The sequence below is a fragment of the Brassica rapa genome, chromosome A08 (genome assembly GCF_000309985.2).
Source record: "Brassica rapa cultivar Chiifu-401-42 chromosome A08, CAAS_Brap_v3.01, whole genome shotgun sequence".
NCBI classification, from domain to species: Eukaryota; Viridiplantae; Streptophyta; class Magnoliopsida; order Brassicales; family Brassicaceae; genus Brassica; species Brassica rapa.
The window spans coordinates 16,820,664-16,843,474 of NC_024802.2; the positions used below are offsets into that span (position 1 = coordinate 16,820,664).

At 34.7% G+C, this 22,811-nt stretch overlaps 2 protein-coding genes across 13 annotated transcripts; one reads left to right on the top strand and one right to left on the bottom strand.

Annotated features, from left to right (window-relative positions):
• Positions 1-522: 522 nt before the first annotated feature.
• On the top strand, positions 523-10,876 carry LOC103835120 (probable WRKY transcription factor 13). Of its 11 annotated transcripts, XM_033277189.1 has the most exons (13): positions 542-2,489; positions 2,576-2,633; positions 2,723-2,838; positions 3,201-3,304; positions 3,393-3,485; positions 3,596-3,710; positions 3,824-3,899; positions 4,013-4,100; positions 4,182-4,262; positions 4,429-4,489; positions 4,589-8,590; positions 9,088-9,420; positions 10,367-10,876. In XM_033277189.1, the coding sequence occupies exons 11-13, from the start codon at positions 8,076-8,078 to the stop codon at positions 10,548-10,550; spliced, it is 1,032 nt and encodes a 343-aa protein (XP_033133080.1). In that variant the 5' UTR covers positions 542-2,489; positions 2,576-2,633; positions 2,723-2,838; positions 3,201-3,304; positions 3,393-3,485; positions 3,596-3,710; positions 3,824-3,899; positions 4,013-4,100; positions 4,182-4,262; positions 4,429-4,489; positions 4,589-8,075; the 3' UTR covers positions 10,551-10,876. The 11 variants fall into 11 exon arrangements, with proteins under 11 accessions (XP_033133081.1, XP_033133080.1, XP_033133077.1 ...); XM_033277186.1 differs by having other exon boundaries at positions 4,405-8,590; XM_033277184.1 differs by having other exon boundaries at positions 4,429-8,590.
• Positions 10,877-14,786: 3,910 nt separating this feature from the next.
• On the bottom strand, positions 14,787-19,186 carry LOC103835122 (protein BRASSINOSTEROID INSENSITIVE 1). Of its 2 annotated transcripts, XR_626621.3 has the most exons (3): positions 18,173-19,182; positions 15,323-18,100; positions 14,787-15,132 (listed from the first exon to the last, which is right to left on the bottom strand). XR_626621.3 is itself a non-coding variant. In XM_009111222.3 (2 exons), the coding sequence occupies exons 1-2, from the start codon at positions 18,967-18,969 to the stop codon at positions 15,373-15,375; spliced, it is 3,525 nt and encodes a 1,174-aa protein (XP_009109470.1). In that variant the 5' UTR covers positions 18,970-19,186; the 3' UTR covers positions 15,180-15,372. The 2 variants fall into 2 exon arrangements, 1 of the variants encoding a protein (XP_009109470.1); XM_009111222.3 differs by lacking the exon at positions 14,787-15,132 and having other exon boundaries at positions 15,180-18,100; positions 18,173-19,186.
• Between the last annotated feature and the right edge of the window lie 3,625 nt (positions 19,187-22,811).

A 22,811-nucleotide genomic window follows, 5' to 3' on the forward strand; every position in this document is an offset into this window, starting at 1 on the left:
AAACATAAGCCAAAAAAAGCAATAAGTCAAAAACAAATTAAACCTAAATCAAAATCCAAATTTCATCATCATCATCACTCGCACCACCATTAAGCTTTGTCTTCACTCTCCGGTGAGCAGATGCGTAAGCACCACCACCGTACCACCACCACAACGCAACCCTTTCCGTACCCTAAAAAATATAAAACCATAGAGAGAGAGAGAGATTGACAGGCGAGTTCATGGGAAAGAGAGTCTGAGAAGAAATTGATGACCGTAGACGTCGTTGTCTCTGCCACGCCACCTCTGCCGAGCTTCCGCTTCACCCTCTCCGTTTCCATTGAAGTCAAAGAACGAAAAAGAGTCTTTATAATTAATGTATCTTATGTGTTGCATTTTTGCAACTTCTCTAAAAAGTTAACAAAGACGCAGTTTTTGGTGTTGCATTACTTTTATCTCGTGTGTTTTAGAATTGAAGCATATAAGGAAACAAATTGTGAGAAGGGCTATCTAATCGACACGTGGCAAATACAATGTGAACGCATTAAATGTAATGCATCCCTTTTAATATATAAGGGATAATAGGATTTCCATTGTTAAAACGAAAAATCCACATTAAATATATATAAAAGATTCGAGTAATATAAAAGGAAAATGGGCTATATATCCATTCACTCCAATAATCCGATCTAAAAAATGGCTAGTTGATGGCTCGTAGAAGGTTCAGTCCCGCAAAGATTTCTAAAAAAAATAAATGATTGTTTTGAAGAAAATATGATATATTCTACGAAATTAAAGGTTATACGCATCATGATCTCAAAAAATAACCTATATTAAAAATATATAAGGAATTTAAGTACTATAAAAAAAATACTTGAGCTATTCCATTTAGTTTTAAGTTGTTATTGTTAACCATTTAACCATGCAAATCAATGTTAAGAACACTGCTGAAAATAGAAGGTAAATTGCACTCTATATACAAAGAAAATATAAATTCACTGACTAACTAAAAATTTTCTTTTTCTCCTATTTTTCCTTCATTTTTCTCTATATTCTCTCTCTCATAATCTAATTTTCTATTTGTGGTTATTTGGCAAATAAATCCAAAATAGAACACTTGGGTCAAAATGACATATCCACGTTAGTCCAAAAAAAAAAGGTAACATATTTACGTCGTATATATGAAACCTAATTGTTTTTAATAGTACTTTTAAATTTTAAAGTTTCCTGGTTAGTGTAAATTTTGTGTAAGCAAACAAGACGTGTATCAAAACGGTACTATCTATTGCCAGCCGAACGATTTATTCAGGATTCTAGTTTGAAGAAGTTTTTATTAAAAAGGGGATGTAAGCAAACAAGACGTATGTGCACAAAAAAAAAAAAAAAAGCAAACAAGACGTGTATTAAGTCAATTCATGTTTTTTTCGACCAGTGTTATTTATGTTTTCTAAAAGTGTTTCTTACGGCAAAAGGGTTTATTTTTAGGTTATAAAGTAAAAAGACGAAAGATATTTTTTTTTACTATCAGCTGAAAACAAAAACAAAATATATTAGAAAAAAAGAACTACCTAATAGTTTTCTTTTTCAACCAAAGTACGCTGAATTGTTCTGTTTTAAATTTCCCCCTGTTTTTGACAAACCAGTGAGACTTTGTCAAAGAAGACTGCCCCCTAATGTGAAAAGGCTATAAACATTTGATGTTATTTTATGGATTGTTTCTATTAATTTTAGAATAATCTAACAACAATTAAACTATATTTGATGTGTGTCTTAATCAAAAGAAATGTGATGTGTGATAAATGAATTAACAAACAGATATATTATTGGCATACTAGTGGTAATATGAAACAACGTTATAAAATGTTCAATAGGACCGAATAAACTTCTCTATGCTAAGTTACGTTCAATTACAGCTCACAATATTCCTGAATTAATGTATGAAATAACTAACCAAGTCATATTTTGTTAAATGGTTATATGAAACAAATCTAAACTATAATAAAAGGCGGATACTAAGCCTCGTGAGCGTATCCACGTCAGAACAAAAAAACACCCAATAAGCTTAAAGTATTCTGCCACATCATCAGACAAGTTACGGTATTTAGGCTCAAAATAATATTTTCATATAATCTTTACAAAAGCCATTAGCCCATTAAAGCCCAGTATCGAAACTCTAAATTTTATCACGCGTTGCGATCATTTCGTCTCCCTCTTTTCGTTTTCCTTCTTCTTCTACATTTTCATCGATCGAACGACGTTTTGTCTCTCCATCTTCACTGCAACCGATCTGTAGAGTAATCAATTGTCCGTTTAGGTTTGATTGATGGCTTCCTCTCTATTTATTTAAAAATCTCTTCTTTCATGTTTTTTTTCAATCAAAACTCTCTCAATTTGTTATCGCGATGAATTCGAACGGGAAAGCCATAGTCTCCGACGATCCGATTTAAAGAAACCATCAGGTTCTTTTGATCAATTGGTGAAATGAAGTTCGTGATACCTGCATAATCAGAGTTAAATCACAAGCTTATCTATTAGAACTGTTTTTAATTGATTATCCAACTCTTGCTTCAATAATCTCATATGTTTCAATCTGCAGAATTCCCTGAGAAAAAACTGTGTTTGCGTTTTGCGTTTAGAAAAACCTACATCTCCGGGTAAGTTTCTCAAAGACCTTCTTTTGCTATACGATTTGAAACCTTTCCATTGCATCCATCGAGATCTAAGAGAGGTTTTGATCCCGCAGAGATAAATTGCCTGTGGATGATGTGAAGGTTTACGTTGCCGTTGTGGAGAAACCCAGCGATGCTTTCCCCAGTGCTAGCAAGTGGTACGATTGCCTTGCTTACCATCTGCTAAAAAGTTTGTCTTTTTGAAAAGTTTAGATCAGTTTATCAAGTTTGGATTGTTATTTGACTTTCAGTAACAAATTTTGGAATTGTTGCATCTTCTCCCGTGAGTTTCTCTTTACCAGATCCCATTTCTCCTTCCATATTGTGTCTTACCCGATCTCTGATGATCCGATTCTAAGTAGTTGAAATGCTTCTTCGTCGTTTGCTTTGATCCTGAGATAGATAGATTTAGCGGAAGGTTTATTAATCCGGGATTGGTAGAAGATTTTTATCATTACGTTTGGATCTCTCGTGCTTCTGTTCATCTCCTAGTGTTTGACATAACTTAAATAAATGTATACTTTCAATCTTTTGTTTATTAATAAATAATAGGTGGATTCGATACTAGACAAGGATGATTACACATTGGAAGAGCTACTTGACGAGGAAGCAATCATCCAAGAATGCAAAGCTTTAAATAGCCGTCTCATTCATATGTATGTTGTCCTCTTCATATCTCTCTTATCTTTTTTATTTCTTTTGATTAGTTAGTTTATAATGACTGGTGGTGGTGTTTGTTTGCAGTTTAAGGGATAAAGCTCGAGTGGAGCAACTCTTGCGTTATGTTGGTGACATGTTCTAAGTTTCTGCTTGGAAGAAATCATAAACTTAAAGATGGTGATCATAGACTGATATAGTGATATTTGTATTAGGAATCAACGAGTTGTGTTTAGTAGATGAAACTTTTCTTGGGTGTGTGTGTTAGCTATTTTCTGTTCTGTGAACAGGCACCTGCAGCTGATGACGATGATGACATGGATCCTTTTGGTGATGAGACTGAGGAAGAAAAGAAAGCGGCAGAGGAGAAGGAGGGTGCTAAGAAGGACACCAAAAAGCCCAAAGGTAGTAAGCCTCTTTATTTTTTTACTACAAGCACATGTCTTATGGGGAGCACATGTGGTGAGTTCATAATGATGGGTTCTCATTCTCTTCTTAAATATGAAAATTTTGGTTAGGTTCTCATTCTCTATGGTTTGGAGAAAGAAAAAAAGACAGAGAAACTGAAGGTTATCAGTATCAATCTTTCTTGAGGTAATAGTATTATCACTATGATTTGCAAGAGAGGGTGAAACATTTCTCTCAACGATTGAAACTAAGGCTGTGCAAAATTATTGACTATCACTGTATTCTTTACGTTTGGAAAGGAAGGAGACATAGGCTGCAAAACTTGGGTTATGACAAGATATTCTGATAGAATATGCTCTCTATGATGAAAGCCTAATGGAAAAAAAGGTACGTCCATATTTTGATCTTCAGTTTCATTAATTTTTTTTTTTATCATATTCCTTGGTTCATGTTGGGTTTGCTGGCAAGGGAGGAAGATGAAAAGCGCAGCTGATCTCACAAGAAGATTGCTGAAAGCTGAGACAGATGTGCAACCTGAGGCATTAAAAGGTAGAAGAAACCTTTGACCGTTTTCTTATATGACTTCACTCTCTCTATCTTTTCGTAGCGGTTCTCTCATTCAAACATCTCTGGCTGCTTGAGGCAAAAGAGTTTTAACTTTTTTATTTCGTTTTTTGGGGTCAAATTACAGTTTTTTGTTCTTTGGATTGCACAGTGGTAAACCTCGAAGATTTGTATGGCACCCTAGCTACTACACTGGTAAACTTCGAAGATTTGTAAGTTGGAAATTGGAGTTTCTTTTTTTTTTGGGATATACAAAGGGAGAATGCTCATCTTTTATTAGAGTTAAAATTTATAAATTTGTAAATGTCCAGATGACAATGATACATTTTGTCAAAAGATTTATGGTATACTATCCCCTGTTTTCATGCGATCTCCATTTTCTTAACTGATGGGACTATGGCTGTCTAAAGTAGCGTGACGAGGTAACTCTGAAAGTTATAAACGTATAACTTACAACTTACAAGCATGGATGGTGTCTACAAAAATAAAGAGTCGAAAAAAACTTACACGAAAAACCAGCCGTAGAAGATGAGAACAAGGAAAAAGCTAACAGGGACTGTATAGAAAATTGAGGTAGGGACTCCTCAAAATATTTCTCTCTCAAAATCTTTGTTTGTATAATAGTGTTATTATTCGTTTGATCTTTTAATATTTCTTCGATTTGAGTTACTATTTAGATGTGTTTCTTGGTGATCGTACATGTTTTGGAGATACCTAATTAGAGCTTTAGCGAATCCCTCCCTCCTATTCTGACATGGGTATATCTGCTCCAGGTATTTCATATGCTAACTTGCAATTGTATGTTATAATGTACATATTCTAACTAATTGATAAAGCACAAATAGTTATATAATATAATTATTTATGTTTGATATATCTATATTTGTAATTGTGATATAAATAATTAAAGTGGTTTACATTTTTTTGAAAATAATGTTTCATTTTAGTTATATTATAAAAATAAAAATAAATGAACAGTAAATATCAGTTTTAAAATAAATAAAAACTATTTAAACACATACTATTTAAAATTACAAAACAAAAAAATTATTAAAGAAATACATTGATTCTATTAGAAAATACCATCAAAAGAGAGTACTAAACATTTTTTCTAAACTTATGTCAAAACATCAAAATAGTATATATAAAAATAAATAGGTGACGAATATATTTCAACTAATAAAATTTGAAACTTAATATATAAGTTTATTTCTTTGTATAGTATTGGTATTAAATATAAATAATTACACAATGTTATAAAATACACTAAAATTGATTTCTTATATTTTGTCAAGGGTGAAACATTTCTCACGAGAGATCCTCTCTCCGCACGTAATTTTATAAAACTTAATAAAAATTATAAAAATAAACTCAACCTAGATATTCATATAACAATAAATAATATTAAATTTATTAAAAAAATTTAATACTATACAAAATATATTTAATCCTATTTTCCGAGTGTTTCAAAAAAAAAAAAAATCCTATTTTCCGCGCGTAGCGCGGACGAAGACTCTAGTATCCTCTAAAATGGATAAAGAAATTAAGGAGGTACTTTGATGTATGAAAAATATGAATTACTTCAACTATAGAAATATACATATGCGTTGTCATATATGGACGTGTCGTTAACCTATAGTATATAATACATAAAAGTACTTTGGTATGTTATAAGAATGCGGATATGGGTTATCATGCTTGTATATAAAGATGCACAAATGTATACATAAATGAACAAAAAATAAGTTGGCTTGGAATATGATAAACGGTGGGGTTTCTAAACTCGATGAAACTATTACAAAATGCAAATCTTGCAAAAGGTAAAACGAGAAAAAGGTAAGAAACTTTTCTCTCTTGTATGATTGTATTTTTTTATGAATTTAATCTATCTCCCATTATTAGGTGCATTTTTAGACGAGAAAAGGTCAAATAGGAGCCTAATTCATCAAATCATAATCATGACATCCTCACATAGCATACAGAGGAATATATGCACCTAAGATTTTTCATCATTGCTCCTCCTAATCAATATATTCCTTTTTGTATTCCCAAAACAATACAATCGTATAAATATTTGGGTAGTACATCATTTTGTAAGAAATATGAAATCTTAGCTATAAGAAAGTGATAGATGTGTGTATTCCCATCACATCTCCAACCATTTTTTCCATGGAAAATGATTTCAGAATTTAAATATATATATATATAATATTTATATTTATATTTATATTTATATTTATATTTATATTTATATTTATATTTATATTTATATTTATATTTATATTTATATTTATATTTATATTTATATTTATATTTATATTTATACGTGAAAAGAAAATCTTGTAGAAAACGCCAATTCTAGAGGTTTGGATTTGTTTTTGGGAAACAATGATTACAGAATGGTGCAGTTATTCCTCTATATTCTTTCAAATTCTTCAAATATCACATATAAGGATTTTTTTTTGTCAAAAAGGTAAAAGTGCTCGACATGTAATCTTCAGTTCATAGATTTCAAAACATGTATTTTGTCCAACAGATTGTAGTGCCTCTGTATATGTAAAATAACTAGAATTTGGATTTCATTAATTAGTATTTTGTAAACCGTAACATAGTTTTTTTATCTACGTAAGCAACACACCATATGAACGCCGTTTCAGGGACGTAGCTGGACGCCGTTACAGAAGCTGGCTGCCGTTTAAGCGACACGACGTTAACTCGCACTATCTCTCTTCATCTTTCTCTCGAGTGCCCTGACGCGTTTTCTCCTTTCTCTTCTTATTTCATTTTTCTTTTTCGTTCACATCAACAAAATATTCCATTTTCCTTTCTAGACGACATTAGTTCAAAATAATGCATTCAACCTCACTCTATTTTTCATTCTAAAATAGAATTTAAACTTTAGAATAAAAATATTCCAATGATACTTTATTTCTCATTCTATAATAGAGTTGAATAACTTGTTTTTTTGTTCATCACTATATTTTTTACTCTAAAATAGAATATCATTGATTGATGTAAATTCAAACTCTATTATAGAGTTACTGTGTTCTAAAGTAAATAATAGAGTAAACCATCGGAGATAGTAACACATATTTATCTCATGCAATTCGTAACAACCCTCGTAGGCAACTAAAAACACTTATATCTAAATTAACTTTTACCCTTTATTTTTAGACAAAATTTAAACTGAAATCAGCTGTTTCTGTATTGTAAAAAGGTTAAGTATATTGCTACAGAATAATCAGTGTTTTACACACACACACACAAAATTGATCTTAAGAGCGCAAAATCAGAATAATCTTTGTTTGGAAAAGCTAAGTGTACGACACTGGTTCTACCTATGTAGTTTTTTCACCAGAACAAATGAAACTCTTTTCTTTTTTTGAACTTCAGAACAAATGAATATTGTTATATCGAAGTGAAAGTTGCAAGGCCATTAAGAGAGTAAATTGATATTTTTAGTCATGCAGCACGTGTGAATTAGTTAGTAAAATCTTGTAACATCAACGGCCTAAAACTTTTACGTAATACCGTCATACCAAAAGGACACTATATACAAATTTATAGTAATTTTTTGGTTGCTCTGATATCGCAACAGATAATAGTCCTATAGATAAGGCATCGTAAACACACAAAAACATAGAGTTTACTATATGGATAATCCAAATCAGTGTTAAAACTTTTAATTACAAATAATGGGAATTAAAAGATGTGAATCTTAAACAAAGCCAAATCAATTGGACCCACCTGCAACTTTCTTTTTCCAACATTTATATATTTATCGAAACACACACATGGATGGATTGGCTTGTCATAACCCAAAATCGAACCAAATATCCACCAAACCAAAAAAATTCCCTCTCCTCTCTCTTACACACAATCTCATCTCCTTCAAACTTTTGCGTCTCCTTCAAGCTTTTGCGTGAAAGAAAGAGAGAGATGAGTACGATAAACCAAGGAGTAAGCTTGTTCGATGAGCCACAAAACATCATAAACACCAATAATACTAACACTCTAGGTTTCTTTTTCTCTTTCCCTAATCACACATTATCTTCGTCATCTTCTCCTTCTTCTCTTGTGTCTCCGTTTCTAGGTCATCACTCCTTCAACTCATTCATTCACAATAACTCCCCTTCCTTTGTAACTCATCCTCGAGATCCCATCAATCCCATGGCGAATCTCCCAGAAACCCTAATCTCGGTCTCCTCTTTAGCCTCATCAAAACAAAGGCATGATCATGATGGTATTGTTAACCTTGATCAGCATCGTCTTACCGGTGAAATATCATCCCAAAGACCGTCTTTAAATCCATGGTAAGCTTACTTTCGAAAATAATAAAGTAATTTAAGTCTATGGATTTATTGATCTAATTATATAAAACAAATAAAAATATAGGGGCCAGTCTATAGGTTGTCTACAGCTACCGCTTTATATCTGAAGGATCTCATAAGATAAAGATATTGATTCCCTTTACCATGGATTTATCACATAATAAATTATCGTATACTATAATAGCTAGGGGGAATTAGCTACAATTAGCTACAAGTTATCAAGAGCTTACAATTCGAAGTGTTTTTAGTGCCTTCTCTAAAGATTCATAGCATAGCTCATATATATATATGCACACGCCTACTATACATTCCGTCATTTAAAGTGTACACACTTTTGTATTCGAAGAAAGCAAATTTAAATTATAAATTTAAGAAAACATTTTAAATCCTATATATAGCAGAATTTTTAATTGGTCTGAGTTGCCATGCACACATTACACATTAGCTTATGTCAAATGCGTTGCGTTAATGTAATTTAGGGCATGGAGTAGTCAAGCAGGATACGAATACAACAAGAAAAATAACCATACAAGTGAGATTGATGTTGATCATAATATTGATCATGATGGTTGTGATGGTGATGGCAGTAATGATGATGATGATCATCAACATCATGAGACTCGTCGCCACAAAATTAACACGTCACCATTGGGAATAATGTCTACTCTGAAGATGAAGAAGCCTAAGACAAGAAAAAAAGTGAGGGAGCCTCGGTTTTGCTTCAAGACACTAAGCGATGTTGATGTCTTAGATGATGGATATAGATGGAGAAAATATGGCCAGAAAGTTGTCAAGAACACTCAACATCCCAGGTTTTTGTTTCTTATTATATGAAGTTAATTACATAGCTAGTTTTTTTTTATAATGATTCGAAACTGGTTTCCAAGTTTTTAATCTATTTCAGTCTTTGTTTAGTTAATATCATTTATACATCCGTTATATATTTTCCTTTCATTATTGCTTGGGGGTTAACGATGACTTATCATATAAACTTACAGGCTTGAATCAGTAGATTTTTCAAGTTTCAACTTTTAAATGTTAACTAATATGATGAGAATATGAATAGTCTCTTAAGAGTTTGATTATGAGCCATGTAAATACTGAAATTTGCTTCAGGATTTTGCTTATGAATTGAATTTTTTTAGCAGAATCTTGTTGGTGCTTCTCTGTATTAATTATCGGATATGTTATAAGAAGATTATTGTCTCAGTGGGATTAATAGGTAAAAGTAAGAAAAGAAGATAACCGTTTACCAAACAAAAAGAAAAGTAAATGATTTCATGTGGGGAAGCATTTGAGTATTATGTGAGACATATGGGGTTTCCTTAAGATTCCTCTCTCTCAAGTTGACATTTGACATTTACCAACAATGATTTGTTTGGGTAATTGGTATAGTTCTTGAAAATTATGTTTTCGCTGTTTTGTAAAGCTCTCTCATGAGCTCAGTATTAAAGTTTCCATTTGTCATCAGTTTCATATAGCACTAGATATTCGGTTTTCCATACGTAATCATATTTTCCCCATTAAATAAATTCATTTTCCCATATAGCATGATTATATATGTATAAGGTTGATACATAAATCTTGATTCATTTCATAACATGAAATTGGTTTCTTTGGAAATAGAAAGAAAACAATCTTCTGTTTGGAGGATTAATAGATATTACTCAAATTTATAATGTATTAAATGCACTTTTCAGTAAGTTTTGATTAAATTAGGCTAACTAAGTAACTAATATTTTAATTTTAAAACGTCAGGAGCTATTACAGATGCACACAAGAGAAGTGTAGAGTGAAGAAGAGGGTGGAGAGATTAGCAGATGATCCAAGAATGGTAATCACTACTTACGAAGGACGACATCTGCACTCTCCTTCTAATCATCTCGACGACGATCCTCTCTCCTCGTCTCACCATTCTTCTCTCTCCAACTTTTTCTGGTGATGTTGTATTTTTTTGAATCAAAAACTATTCCATCGTGCCTCGAATTAATCATCGCTATAGTAATCAATGCCTTCATAAAACAAAGGAAATAGTAACTACATATACGTTCTCGTTAAGAAAAGGTACGATGATGTTTTTATATGTAATGTGTTCGTGTGGTTGTTTAGGTTTGTCTCTTGTAAGATGATTAATGTACCTTTTTCAATCTGAGGATTATATATGTGAATGTGTCCGGAGGGTGGAGACGACTTGTTATTTGTTTCTGATATGATTGGAAGTTTAGAGCTTGTATACTTTGACAAAATTAAAATTTTATTTATTTTAAATTACAGTTATAGTATGGTGTTTCAATTAATAAAATGATTACGTAGTTGATAAATATAATTTTTGAAAATAAGTTATTGCATAACAAATACATAACTATATATTATAATGCTTTTATGTTATAATGCTTTTCAAATTTTTATGTTTCACTCGCTAACAAAATGTTGATCTTGTCTAGTGTTCTATAACGCCGTGCAGGAGAGTGTCTAGACCAAAATTGACCATTCGAGTGATTTGTATTTGTTAAACATATATTTAAATTTATAATTTGAAACCATTTACATACCTAAACTAAATTTGTTATAATAAGTTATTTAATTTTTTTATAAATTTATAATATTTAAATATAATTTATATTTAAATTATATTTTATTTTCAATTTTCTTAAGCTAAAAATATGCTAATTTTATATACATAAGATATATTGTCTAGGCTCTGTTAAGTATTCACGTATAGGCTATAGACGTACGGTGCTAAAGATTCGTTTAACATCTAACAAGTGCATAACGATTTAGAACATGGTTTTTACTTTTGACCAGATATTATATGTATATTGTAAATTATATGTACATAATGTATCTTTACTGGGCCTTAGTTAGTCATTGCTGGCCATATAAATATACTATCTAAATTATAAACTGAGTGCTGAGCCTACGTTTGACATTAATGGGTTTCTTATGTCTCTTAATTCATAATGTATTCATTATAAAAAAAAAATGTTTTATCTTAGTAGGCCAGAAGTGATTATTTAATGGTCTTAGATAGTCATGGCCTTCTTAAAGAGCTTACACTTGCGCATCAAAGACAATTTTTCTCGATAGCCCGGTAGACATTTCTAAGTCCACGAGCATATGACCACGTGGCAAACCGAGAAAGTTGGCAAATGGAAAAGCGTCAAACCACGTGAGCGTTATGATTATTGATTCCCAAAGGTTAAATAATTTTTAAAAGTAGTAACACGTTGATCAACTTATACTTACGGAACCCTATATCAAAAAGAAAAGGAACAATAAAATAATTAGTTACGAGGACATGAAAAGATGTGACCCGTTTGCTCCGCCGATTTCGAGGGAGACTCCCACGTGATTCCCTCGTGGACCGCACGTCTCCCTTATTCGAGCAAGGTCCTATAGTTTTTATACTAATTACTATAGTATTTAACAAAATTAATTGTGACACGTTGATCAACTTATTTATTGTGTTACATCATCTCAACTTTTCGATAAATTATTTCTCGTAATTTATTTATTACTACTAACTTAATGACACTCTTCGAGCAATTCTAACAGTTGGAAGCAAACGTAAACGTGATACTGACTCTCTTTTTTTTTGAACTACGATACTGACTCTCTAACATTAAAATACTGAATTAAGTAACTCTTTGTGTGAAACAAAATAAATTGTTCAAAGGAGATTGGGAAGCAAAAGCGAGAAAGCTGGGGCTGCGAGGAGATGAATATAATATTCGAAGAATCACTAAACGATATTGGCGAAATCTGAGCGGTCACTTTTTGTTTCTTTGTCTCTTCTTCGTGAAAAGAAGGAAGATTCCAAGGGAGATGAATCCACCGATTAATTTGAGTAAACTATCTTTACCATACGAAAAGTACAATTAATTATCTCTTTATTAAGCTGTAATAGTTGTTTTCAGAAGTCTTAGCAAAATATATATATGGCAGAGAGCTCACACTCGTGGGAATGGGTTTGCAAACATTTTTCTTAATTATTGTCTTTTTGTAGCTTTGGTGGTTCGTACACCGTCGAAACCTCAGAATTTGTAAAGTAGTTATTTAAGAACGAGCATTCGCACGTGAGGGAGATTTGTACGTGAGATAGAAGCCTCGAGTATGAACAGAAGTACGATTAAATTAATTCAACTTCAGATTTCTCAGTCCCATATGCAGCTGTATGTATATATACCGTTTTGTGTAGTACGTACACAGTACACATCGCAATCCTCCACTAATATCGATACAGAAAAATTTAAATGCATATCTAGAGGATGTGAATGTACTTGTAGTTAACATGCAGATACATGAATTTCAACGTCAATATTTGATTTAGACAATATAAAATTTACGATTGTAAAATGATAGACGGTTTGTATTATGTCAATTGCCTTATTATATGGAATCGTGAATTATGTTCAGGTATTCTGTAATTTACCAACTTTATGATATACAAGAAACATCATTCTTCCACGAGTTTGCAAACTAATTATGTTTCCTAACAAGGTAACATACATTTTTAATATTTCCTATTTATCAAGGTTTTGTTTAAAGGCTTTTTATTTTCCTAAGGCTTACCTTCAAATTCTCAATTTTCTATAAATTTTATCACTTAGAAGTTTTTTTTGTGTGGATGACTTAGGGTGTTTAGGCCGAAGCTTAGACTAATTCTCAGAGATCGGTTCTCCGATAACATGTAAACCCGATTATTCTACGTGGGATTCAGATATACATGTTTTTGAAACTATGACACTTAACACATTTTTTGAGTTCGCCGTACCATCCGACTACATTCGCATGTTTATTTGCAAGGTTAACAACCTGCTATTAGTATAAGACATAATTTTGTTGGTTAGTGGATGTCCGCATTGTGCTTATTCATGAAATTAATTATATGACTATCTTGATATCAAACAAAGAACAATGAAACTCACGTACGTAGCCCCAATTATTCCGCGTTAGTAACAGTATTATTGACAGTTGACACGTTGTCAACATAATACAGAAATCTTAGGCACATGAAAAAATGTATCAAGAATATCTATTAGGATTTAGGAAGATAATAAGTTAGTTAAGAAAATTGTATGGATGAGAAAGAAACATACGTGGGAGAGAGAGAAAGAGGTCCATTCGGTGGAGACAGGAAAGGGACGGCGGTCCACGGCGGAGGGAGACGTTGTTATGGGAAGTTACCGACAAGAACAGCTTGCATGCATGGTGGTCCACGTGCTTCGTACCCACCACCGTCGCGCGTGTTTAAGCTTGATAGCTACTCATCTGAGTATCTCTCTCCCTCTCCACAATTTCACTAGTTTATAAGCGAGTGCGTTTAAACAATATCTACACGCGCGTACGTCAGAGTGTCGACTATACACAATTACACATGAAGCCTGTAGGTTGGTTGTGGTATGTAATGTATGATACATATATGTAATTATCCGTCATTTTCCAAATATTATGTTCTTGGAATATATGGGTTAACTCATATTCATAGAGGCATGAATAATTTATTCGTAGGTTATATTAATTTTAATACGGCTATATTAATTTTATTACGGCTTGCTTGCGGTGATTGATACAGTTGTCTAGACTCTAGACTAGTCTAGCTTCCGAGAAAGACACAAATTATTAAATATATAGGTTTAGATCTGTATGATGATTGGAGGATTCTGCATTTACCTAATTTTTTTATATATAACTTAGCACAGCAGAAAGTCTGATTCAATTCAGTTACAAAAAAAAGGTCTGATTCAATAAAACCAAAAAAGACATCACGACACGAAAACATCTAAAATGAAATCGTACAGACTTGTAAGGAAGACGGCACCCTAACTCAATGGTATTGAGTTTGTTAACGAAGAGGTATTTATATAAGAAGAGAGGAAGCGTCCGATTATTAAGGTTTTCTTCTTTTTCACATGATCAACGAACCAGATCTACCCGGAAGACAATCGAGATGCATATAGTAGTAATGGGCTATATTGATTTTGTAAGGCCCATTTTAGTTGGGCTGAAACACAGTCACTTGTATCTTTAGATGCCCATAACTAAATATCTTTGCAATTGTCATGTGTGTTAATAAGAAAAGACTCTGCACATATGTAATTTACTGAACAAATGGTTGGAATGTCGTCTCTGATGAATTAACTTTGTGAAACTGTACAGACTATTTCGACTGGTGAAATTCTTAACAAAGGAATTTTATAAAAAAAAACCTTGAGAGTTTATTACTATTACATAGTTTTAAAAGAGCTTGTTAAACTTTCACACACGAATAACAAGACAATCTTATACTCCTAGAAACTAGATTACGTTATATTGTACTTAACACTGCACAAATCAACAGACACAAATGTAAATGAGACGCTTTTTTGATCGACTTTATTGTTTCTTCTCTACTGTTAATGTTTTAACTTCCACAAGAGAGACAGTCCTCACGGTTTGTCAAAGAGCAAACCATCTGTGCCATCTTCGTCTCATTGTCTTCTTCTGTTCCTTCATCCTCTTTGGTTACTTACATCTGGCTTCTCCTGCATCACACGCAAACGTCAATTTCGCTGTCCAAGTAACAACAGAATTATCACAAAAGAATTGATGTGTCTACTGTAAACTTAATTGCATCTGCTGCAGCACACGATCGCATACATTTAGAAAAAATTAACATAATACATACATTTAGAATACAGTAGAAAAATACAAAACGTAGACCATAGGACTGACCCTTGGATGATTGATGTTCTAAAGAATCAGCTTTGGCTGTGTCCCAACTCTCAAAACTTTCCTTCAGGAACTTCTTTAATACTCATATCGACCATCTCTAATGATCCAATGGTGGACTGTGAATCTATCCCCAACCCCGTCTGTATCTCCTTAAACATTGCCATGACATCTAACATGCTCGGTCTTCTCCAAGCCCTATCATCCAAACACGCAACCGCAATTTTCAAGTGTTGTAAAAGTTCAATCTCTCTCGCTGGATCTTCCTTGATAAGCTGAGGATCGAACACGTCCTTAATCTGGAGTTTAGCATGCTGTCTCACCCATCCAACAAGGTTATTATCTCCAAAATCCGGCGAATCCGTTGGCCGTCTACCCGTAAGCAGCTCGAGCAAGACCACACCGTAACTATAAACGTCTCCTTTCGTTGAACACCTGAAACTTTGGTAATACTCAGGAGGGACATAGCCCGGCGTACCGGCTAACGTACTGACACTCAAATGCGTGTCCATGGCGCTCATCAGCCGCGCCATGCCAAAATCCGAAACCCTAGCTTCCAAGTTCTCGTCCAGCAACACGTTGCTCGACTTCATGTCTCTGTGGATGATATGTGGGATGCAGTTATGGTGAAGAAAGGCAAGCCCTCTAGCCGCTCCGATGGCGATCTTCTGCCGCGTGAACCAGTTCAGTTTCAAGCCAGCTTTCTTCTTGGGGTCGTGCAGTACATCTTCTAAGCTACCGTACTTCATGAACTCGTAGACGAGAAGCCGCTCTTCTCCGACTTTGCAGTAGCCCAGAAGCGGGACGAGGTTCCGGTGTTTGATCTTCCCGATCGTTTCCATCTCCGCCATGAACTCCCTATCGCCTTGACCACTGATCTGGATCAGTTTCTTGATAGCCACGGCTGTTCCATCTTTCAAAACCGCTTTGTAGACATCTCCAAACCCGCCGGATCCAATCATACTGTTCTCATGGAACCCGTTTGTAGCCTTGAGAAGATCCGCGAACGTGAGTTTCCGCAGCGGCTTCTCGAACGCTGCGAGATTAATACTCAACGCTTCTCTCGCACCAGTCAGCCTCCAATCCGTGTTGTTGTTAGCTGTCGTTCCATCACCGGAGTCTTCCATCGCCGCCTCTCTCATCCTCCGCCGCCTCCTCATCTCTCTACCGAAGAGTATCAGCCCACATATGCATACAAAAGAGAACAATAAACCCATCGCCACGCTCCCCGCAAGAGACGGCTGTTTCCTTCCGTGAGAACGGTGTGCAATCGCGTCTGCCTTTGCATCACCGCACCGCGGAAGCGGATAACCGCAGAGACCAGAGTTGTTCAAGAACTTCCCGGGCGGGAAAGTCTCGAACTGCCCCATCTCAGGAATCGGACCGGTTAACAAATTGTTGGACAGATCAATCTCCGTAAGCATGGTAAGAGCCGACATGGACTGAGGGATCCTCCCGTCCAGCTTATTACTCGAAAGATCGAGAATGTTCAGCCCTCTCAGATCACCAACCTCTTCAGGGATAGAGCCAGAGATGAAGTTATGACCCAAGTTGAGAATAAACAGATACGGCATCGAACCGATCTCCTTCGGTATGTACCCAGACAACATGTTGTAAGACATGTCCAAGAACATCATCGAGCCGTTGTTATCAAACGTCGGCTGAGTATGACCTCCGTAAACTCTCGTGAAATTACACGGGTTCCGGGTCGAAACCCGGTTAAGCTGCTCCGGTCTGATTCCTTGGAACTCAAGCAAGTTACCAGCTCCGTGGCACTGTTTGTTCATCCCGTCGTTTTTTATGTAAACGTATCTCTTCCCGGCGATGAAATTCGCAGCTATTTTACCGGACTGTTTGAACATCTCCGGAGGGATCGTGCCGTTGAAATAATTAGTGTTGAGATCGAGCCAGATTAGGCTCCGGCAGTCCCCCAGCTCAGCAGGAATGTTACCGTTGAAAGTATTGTTGCTTAGCTTGAGGATGGCGAGATTCTCTAACCGTCCGATCCATCTAGGAATCTGACCGGTTAACCGGTTATTGGAAAGAGAAATCCAATTCAGATTGGTACAGTTGCTTAAACCGAAAGGGATTTCTCCGGTTAAGTCGTTGAAGTCGAGGATCAGAGTCTCTAAGGTGGTGAGATACATGAGCTCTTTAGGGATCTCTCCTTGAAGCATGTTCATCCACAGCTTCAAATCTCGGAGCTTCGTTAGAGAGCCGAGACTCGACGGGATGGTCCCGGAGAGGTAGTTGAAGCTCAGGTGGAGGGAAACTAAGTCGGAGCAGTTGCTTAACGTCGGCGGAATCTTCCCGGTGAAGGCATTGTTCTGGAGGTAAAGCTCCTGGAGCGTGTTTTCACCGTTACGGCAGAGACTCGGGAGAATCTGACCGGAGAAGTTGTTGGAGCTGAGGTCCAGCGTAGTGAGTGAGAGATTGGCCAGAGACTCAGGCAGCTCGCCGGAGAGCTTGTTGAACGACAGGTCGAGCACCTTGAGCCCTCTCATCTTCAGCAGAGTATCCATAGGCAGCTCGCCGGAGAAGTTGTTGGTGGATAAAACGAGCGACTCGAGAAGAGAGCAGGAGGCGAAGAAAGGAGGAACCGTGCCGTGAAAGTCGTTTCGGGAGAGATCGAGTCCGGTGAGTGTACCGCACGCGCCGGAGAGAAGCTCCGGGATCTCGCCGGTGAATTTGTTATCTGTTAGAGATAGATACTCGAGGCTTTTGAGCGGTAGTGAAGAAGAGATGGGTCCGGTGAATAAGTTGCAAGAGATGTTCAAAGACCTGAGAGAGTTTTTTTAATTTTAGTTTACAAATAATAAAACATAATTAATTTTTTTATTTTTTGAAACGAACCTTAGGTTTGTGCAGGAGGAGATAGCGCTGGAGAAGTCACCGGATAACTTGTTACCGGAGATGTCGAGGTGTTGAAGAGCGGAGCAGTCACCTAGATAGGGAATCACAGTGGAGAAATTGTTGGAGGAGAGATCGAGAAACTCGAGATTCACGCAAGGAGAGACATCCGCATCTCCACTGATCTTGTTCCCGCTTATATCCAAGTGCTTGAGCTCTCCACAGCCACCGGAGACAATCCAGCCAACGAGGTTAGCACCGGATAGCAAGTTCTTGGAGAGATCCAGAACTTCCAAGCTGCTGCTGCTAAGCTTCAACCCACCACCTGAGATTTTCCCGGGAAATTCCAGAGAGTTGGAAGACATGTTAAGAGACTTCAGTGCGATGCAAGAGCCGAGGCTCGACAAGGTTGACACAGGACCGGAGATGGAGTTTCTCGACAGATCCAAGGTCGTGAGAGAAGCAGAGCACTTGGTACCAGAGACGGAGCCGTTGATGTTGGTGTTCGAGAGAAACAGGGACTCTAGTCCCGTGAGAGACAGTAGAGAGGAAGCCACGGCGCTGAATCCGAGGTTGAGTGGCTTGGAACTGAGATCAATTGAGGAAATCTTGTCGGCTTTGCAAGTCACGCCCTCGAAGGTACATGGGTTCTTGTCGGGAGACCAGTCTGGGAGTAGATTCTTGTCAGGAAGAGCGTTTTTGAAACTTAAAAGCTGGTGAGTTTGAGATGTGGAAGCTTGAGAGGAGAAGGATAAGGTTAGAAGGAAGAGAAAGAAGGTTGGGAAAGTTTTCATTCTCATGATTTTGAGAGATAAGTTGTGGAAGTTTGAGACTAAGGAAAGAGGGATCTAGGGTTTTGGTTCCACCATTAGAGAGGAAGTGGGAGCTCTAGAGAGAGAAGAGAGGAGAAGAGAAGATGGATGAAGGTGTTTAATTATTTTATCAAATATCAACGATGGGAAGAGTGGTCACAGCTGTGCGCTCACATGGCATGTCACCTCTTCTTCTGACTATTACTATTATTGAAATGTTAATTTTAATTTTGCTAACAGATACAAACAAATAATACAACTTTTCATTATTGAATGTGTTAAAAGAATAATCAATGCAAGAGGATACAAACTATTAATAAGATAATGGCATCGCAATATCCTTAGTCTCAAAGCTTTTTTTAGTTATGTTAAAGAAATGACGCACTTGTAAGTACCTGTGAAAGGTGTTTAATTAACGTGAGATTTGGGGATGGGATCAAGTATTTCACAAGCTATATAGCATCTTAAATCTCATCTTAGACTTTATTCAATTAGTATATTCTACCTCAATCACCTAGCTGTTTCCAAAAAGGTTTAATACAAGTCTAGTGTGATATTTTGTTTGGTGCTGGTTTAACATTTTTTTTTGTTCCAACATGAGATACCAACAACTAACTAACTCCACATTTGTGGAGTAATAGTTAAAATTTCAGTGAAAATGGAACATAGAATCTAAGTTATTTTTATTGATACTCATATACAACAAGATTTGAGGCATTGAATGTGATGGTAAGAAAAAAGTTGAAATTTACTTTAATGCTATGTAATTTACATTAATAGTTTTACATGACTTTCACACCAACCATAAACATTTTAAATCTTTTTTTTTTTAAATCAATACTAGTTTCTTGTTCATTCGCACTTGTGTCTGGAAAAAGTGGAGGAGAGGTTGTCTCTCTAGCTTTTTACAAAAGAGAGAGAGAAAAAAACTAGCGTACGTGTGAGCGACGATTGGGACATGAGTGTTATCAATGGCAGATTCCATCTCTTTTTAGTATAAATTATTAAGTTTGTTATGCATACGGAGGATATTATTAGTCTTTGCTAATTAATTATTTTTCTCATTAATACTATTATTACTTTATTATCTTTGTCAATTAATTCACTAAATTAATCCCTCTTTCTTTTAATTTCAGGCCTCATTCGTGTTCTCTGGCACTTACGTAGACGGATAGATTAGACCAAACTTTACATTTTCTATTATCTTTTTCCTTTCTCGCAGTTTTTATAAATGTTTCGTAATTATGCTCAAAACCCCACGTGCAGCTGTTTTTGGTGAATACACGCATTATAACAAATTTGACAATATTCTTTTCAGCTTAAATAATCCTCCGGCTTTTCTCAAAAAAAAAAAGTATTTTCTATATTTTTGCTTAATTTTTAGAATATACTACTATTTTCCTAATTTGCTGAGAATTAATGATACTCTATGTATGATACATACAAGCCTCTAGCAGGTGTACGTTCGGATTCGGATCGAGTATTTTAAAATTTCTGATATTTCAGTATAGAAGTATAGAAATTGTTCGGATATTTCTACATTTCTGATCAAAATTCAAATATTTTAAGTCTGAATTCAGTTATTTCAAGTTGGGTTTGGATATTTAGATATTTTTTTTTAAAATTAAATTCTTCACTGTTTAAGTTCTTTTGTATTTAATACTTTTAACTCAACTGATTTTCTAATTTTTAATAGATTAAACTATTAATAAGTTTGAAGATAATATTTTAAAAATATAAATACACTAATTTAATTGTTATTTTAATATTCCAGATGCAACTTTTGTTAATCAAAGAAATAAGTGGTTGACATGTATTTTAAATGATTAGCAAATAATTTTGTCCATAGTTATATGAATATTATATGGTTTTGAGCCATATGCAAAATCAATATAAATATTTTGAAAACAATTAAAGAAGTAAACTAAAAATATATAGTCAAGTAATCATATATTTGGTTATCTTCGGATATTCATTCGGGTTCAGATATTATATGTTCGGGTTTGGATATCCAATCTTTTCTCGTTCAGGTATTTTGCTACTTCAGTTCAGATTTTGGTTTGATTTTCCGGGTCATCTACGATACAGATTCGGATATCGAGTAAAATACCCACCCCTAGCCTCTAAGATACTATAGTGATCTAGTACTATGTTGGTACAAGTAACCTTTTTACACAAACTAAAATGAAAAGTGTGTTTACTGATGTATTTATTTTGTAAGTATTTGATAATAGAACATTGTATTGTATTGTTTTTTTTTTTGAAACACCGAGCATTGTATTGTATATAACATCAAAGTTAAGTAAAAGGCCAAGAGATAATAGATTCTTAACTTCCGGAAGAGACGAAGCTGTCCTCCCCATACTGATTAAGCGTTCGTGTGGCCAAACACCCACACTCTCTCTTCTTGCGTAAGACACAGACGATGTCTCTAAGGACCGAGCTATTACAACGACGTGTGTGTTACAGGCGCTCACGGAGCCGAGTTTAATTGGTGGATAGTGGGTCTAACTAAAGTGTGACTAACATAGACGTTCGTAAATGTTTTCAGTGCAGTGTAGTACACTGTACGAGATGGTCCCCAACGGTCTAAAACCAATCCCAGCCATTGATGTCATCTCAGCAGTAAATAAATGCTGATTTGCGTTTTCATTCTTCCTCGGTTCCTCGGTGAATCTAATGTAACAAACCGTTATATGTATCTAGCAGTAAATCTAGTGACGATGTTGCTGACTTATACTATATAATATGATTAAGAACATCAGCATCATTTCTTATGCCCTTCAGGAGCAATTTGGAACATCAGCAAAAGTCTTTCTTCGTCTTTTCTTTTTACTGGCACATGCCTTTTTTGTTACTAAACAGCGCTACTTACTGGCAAACGCATCTTATTGTTTTCAAATATTTTTCATCTCAAGATTTTAAAGTTTAACTATTTATTGACACTATCATAAAATATCCTTGATAAAATTTGGAATTCCCAAAAAAAGGGCAATTTTCTCAAATAGTTTTTTTTAAAGTTTTTGTCACAAAATAGTCTTCAAGAAAGAAAATGATCAAAATAATTTTTTTATTTTTAAATATTAAATATTTATTTTTTATTTTTTAAATTTTGAAATTCTATCCCCAAAATCACACCCCTTAACTTTAAGCTCTAAGTCTATATTAGTTAACCCTAGGGTAAAAATACATTTTTACCATTTAATAAAACATATTTTGGTCATTTTTTTCATGAAATGCTAATTTTGTGACAAAAACTTAAAAAAATGTTATTCTAAAGAATTTTTCAAAAAAAAATTGGAATTCCCCTTTAAAACTTTATATGAAAACTTTATTACAAACAATAACCAAATTTTTTTAAGAAAATTTAGAAACTTTAAAGTACATGTTGGCCACTGCAACAATCAGACTAGAATAAATTGTCCACGAAAAATGCGTGAGCCTATATTGGCAGGCGATATAATAACATAAAGTCAACAAAAATCTATACATAATATATGTACCCCTTGATTATATGCGTAATGATGGTAAACAATAATAAACGTTTTTTCTTCTTAAAGTGCAATCTCTCAATACACCGTATGCAGTTGTGTTTGGACCAAATTATATAATTATTGATCAATCATTGTAATGGGAATCGCCGTCAAGCACAATTGTAAATAACCTTCTTTTCTGCTTAAGCAAATAACCAATTGTTTAATTTTCTATCGTGGTATAGTAAAGATAAATTAACACCATAAGTCCATAAGACCCCCGATCTTAATCGAGATAGCTGGCTTAAATACAAAACCACAAAAAAAAAACATTGGTAGAAAACATTTACAAACTAG

Coding starts and splice junctions, on each gene's coding strand:
- LOC103835122 (XM_009111222.3), bottom strand. CDS start 18,969: ATGAGAATGAAAACTTTCCCAACCTTCTTTCTCTTCCTTCTAACCTTA. Junction 18,101..18,172: donor TCCTCCTGCACAAACCTAAG/GTTCGTTTCAAA, acceptor AAACTCTCTCAG/GTCTTTGAACATCTCTTGCA.
- LOC103835120 (XM_033277185.1), top strand. CDS start 8,076: ATGGATTGGCTTGTCATAACCCAAAATCGAACCAAATATCCACCAAAC. Junction 8,591..9,087: donor AGACCGTCTTTAAATCCATG/GTAAGCTTACTT, acceptor AATGTAATTTAG/GGCATGGAGTAGTCAAGCAG. Junction 9,421..10,366: donor AAGAACACTCAACATCCCAG/GTTTTTGTTTCT, acceptor TTAAAACGTCAG/GAGCTATTACAGATGCACAC.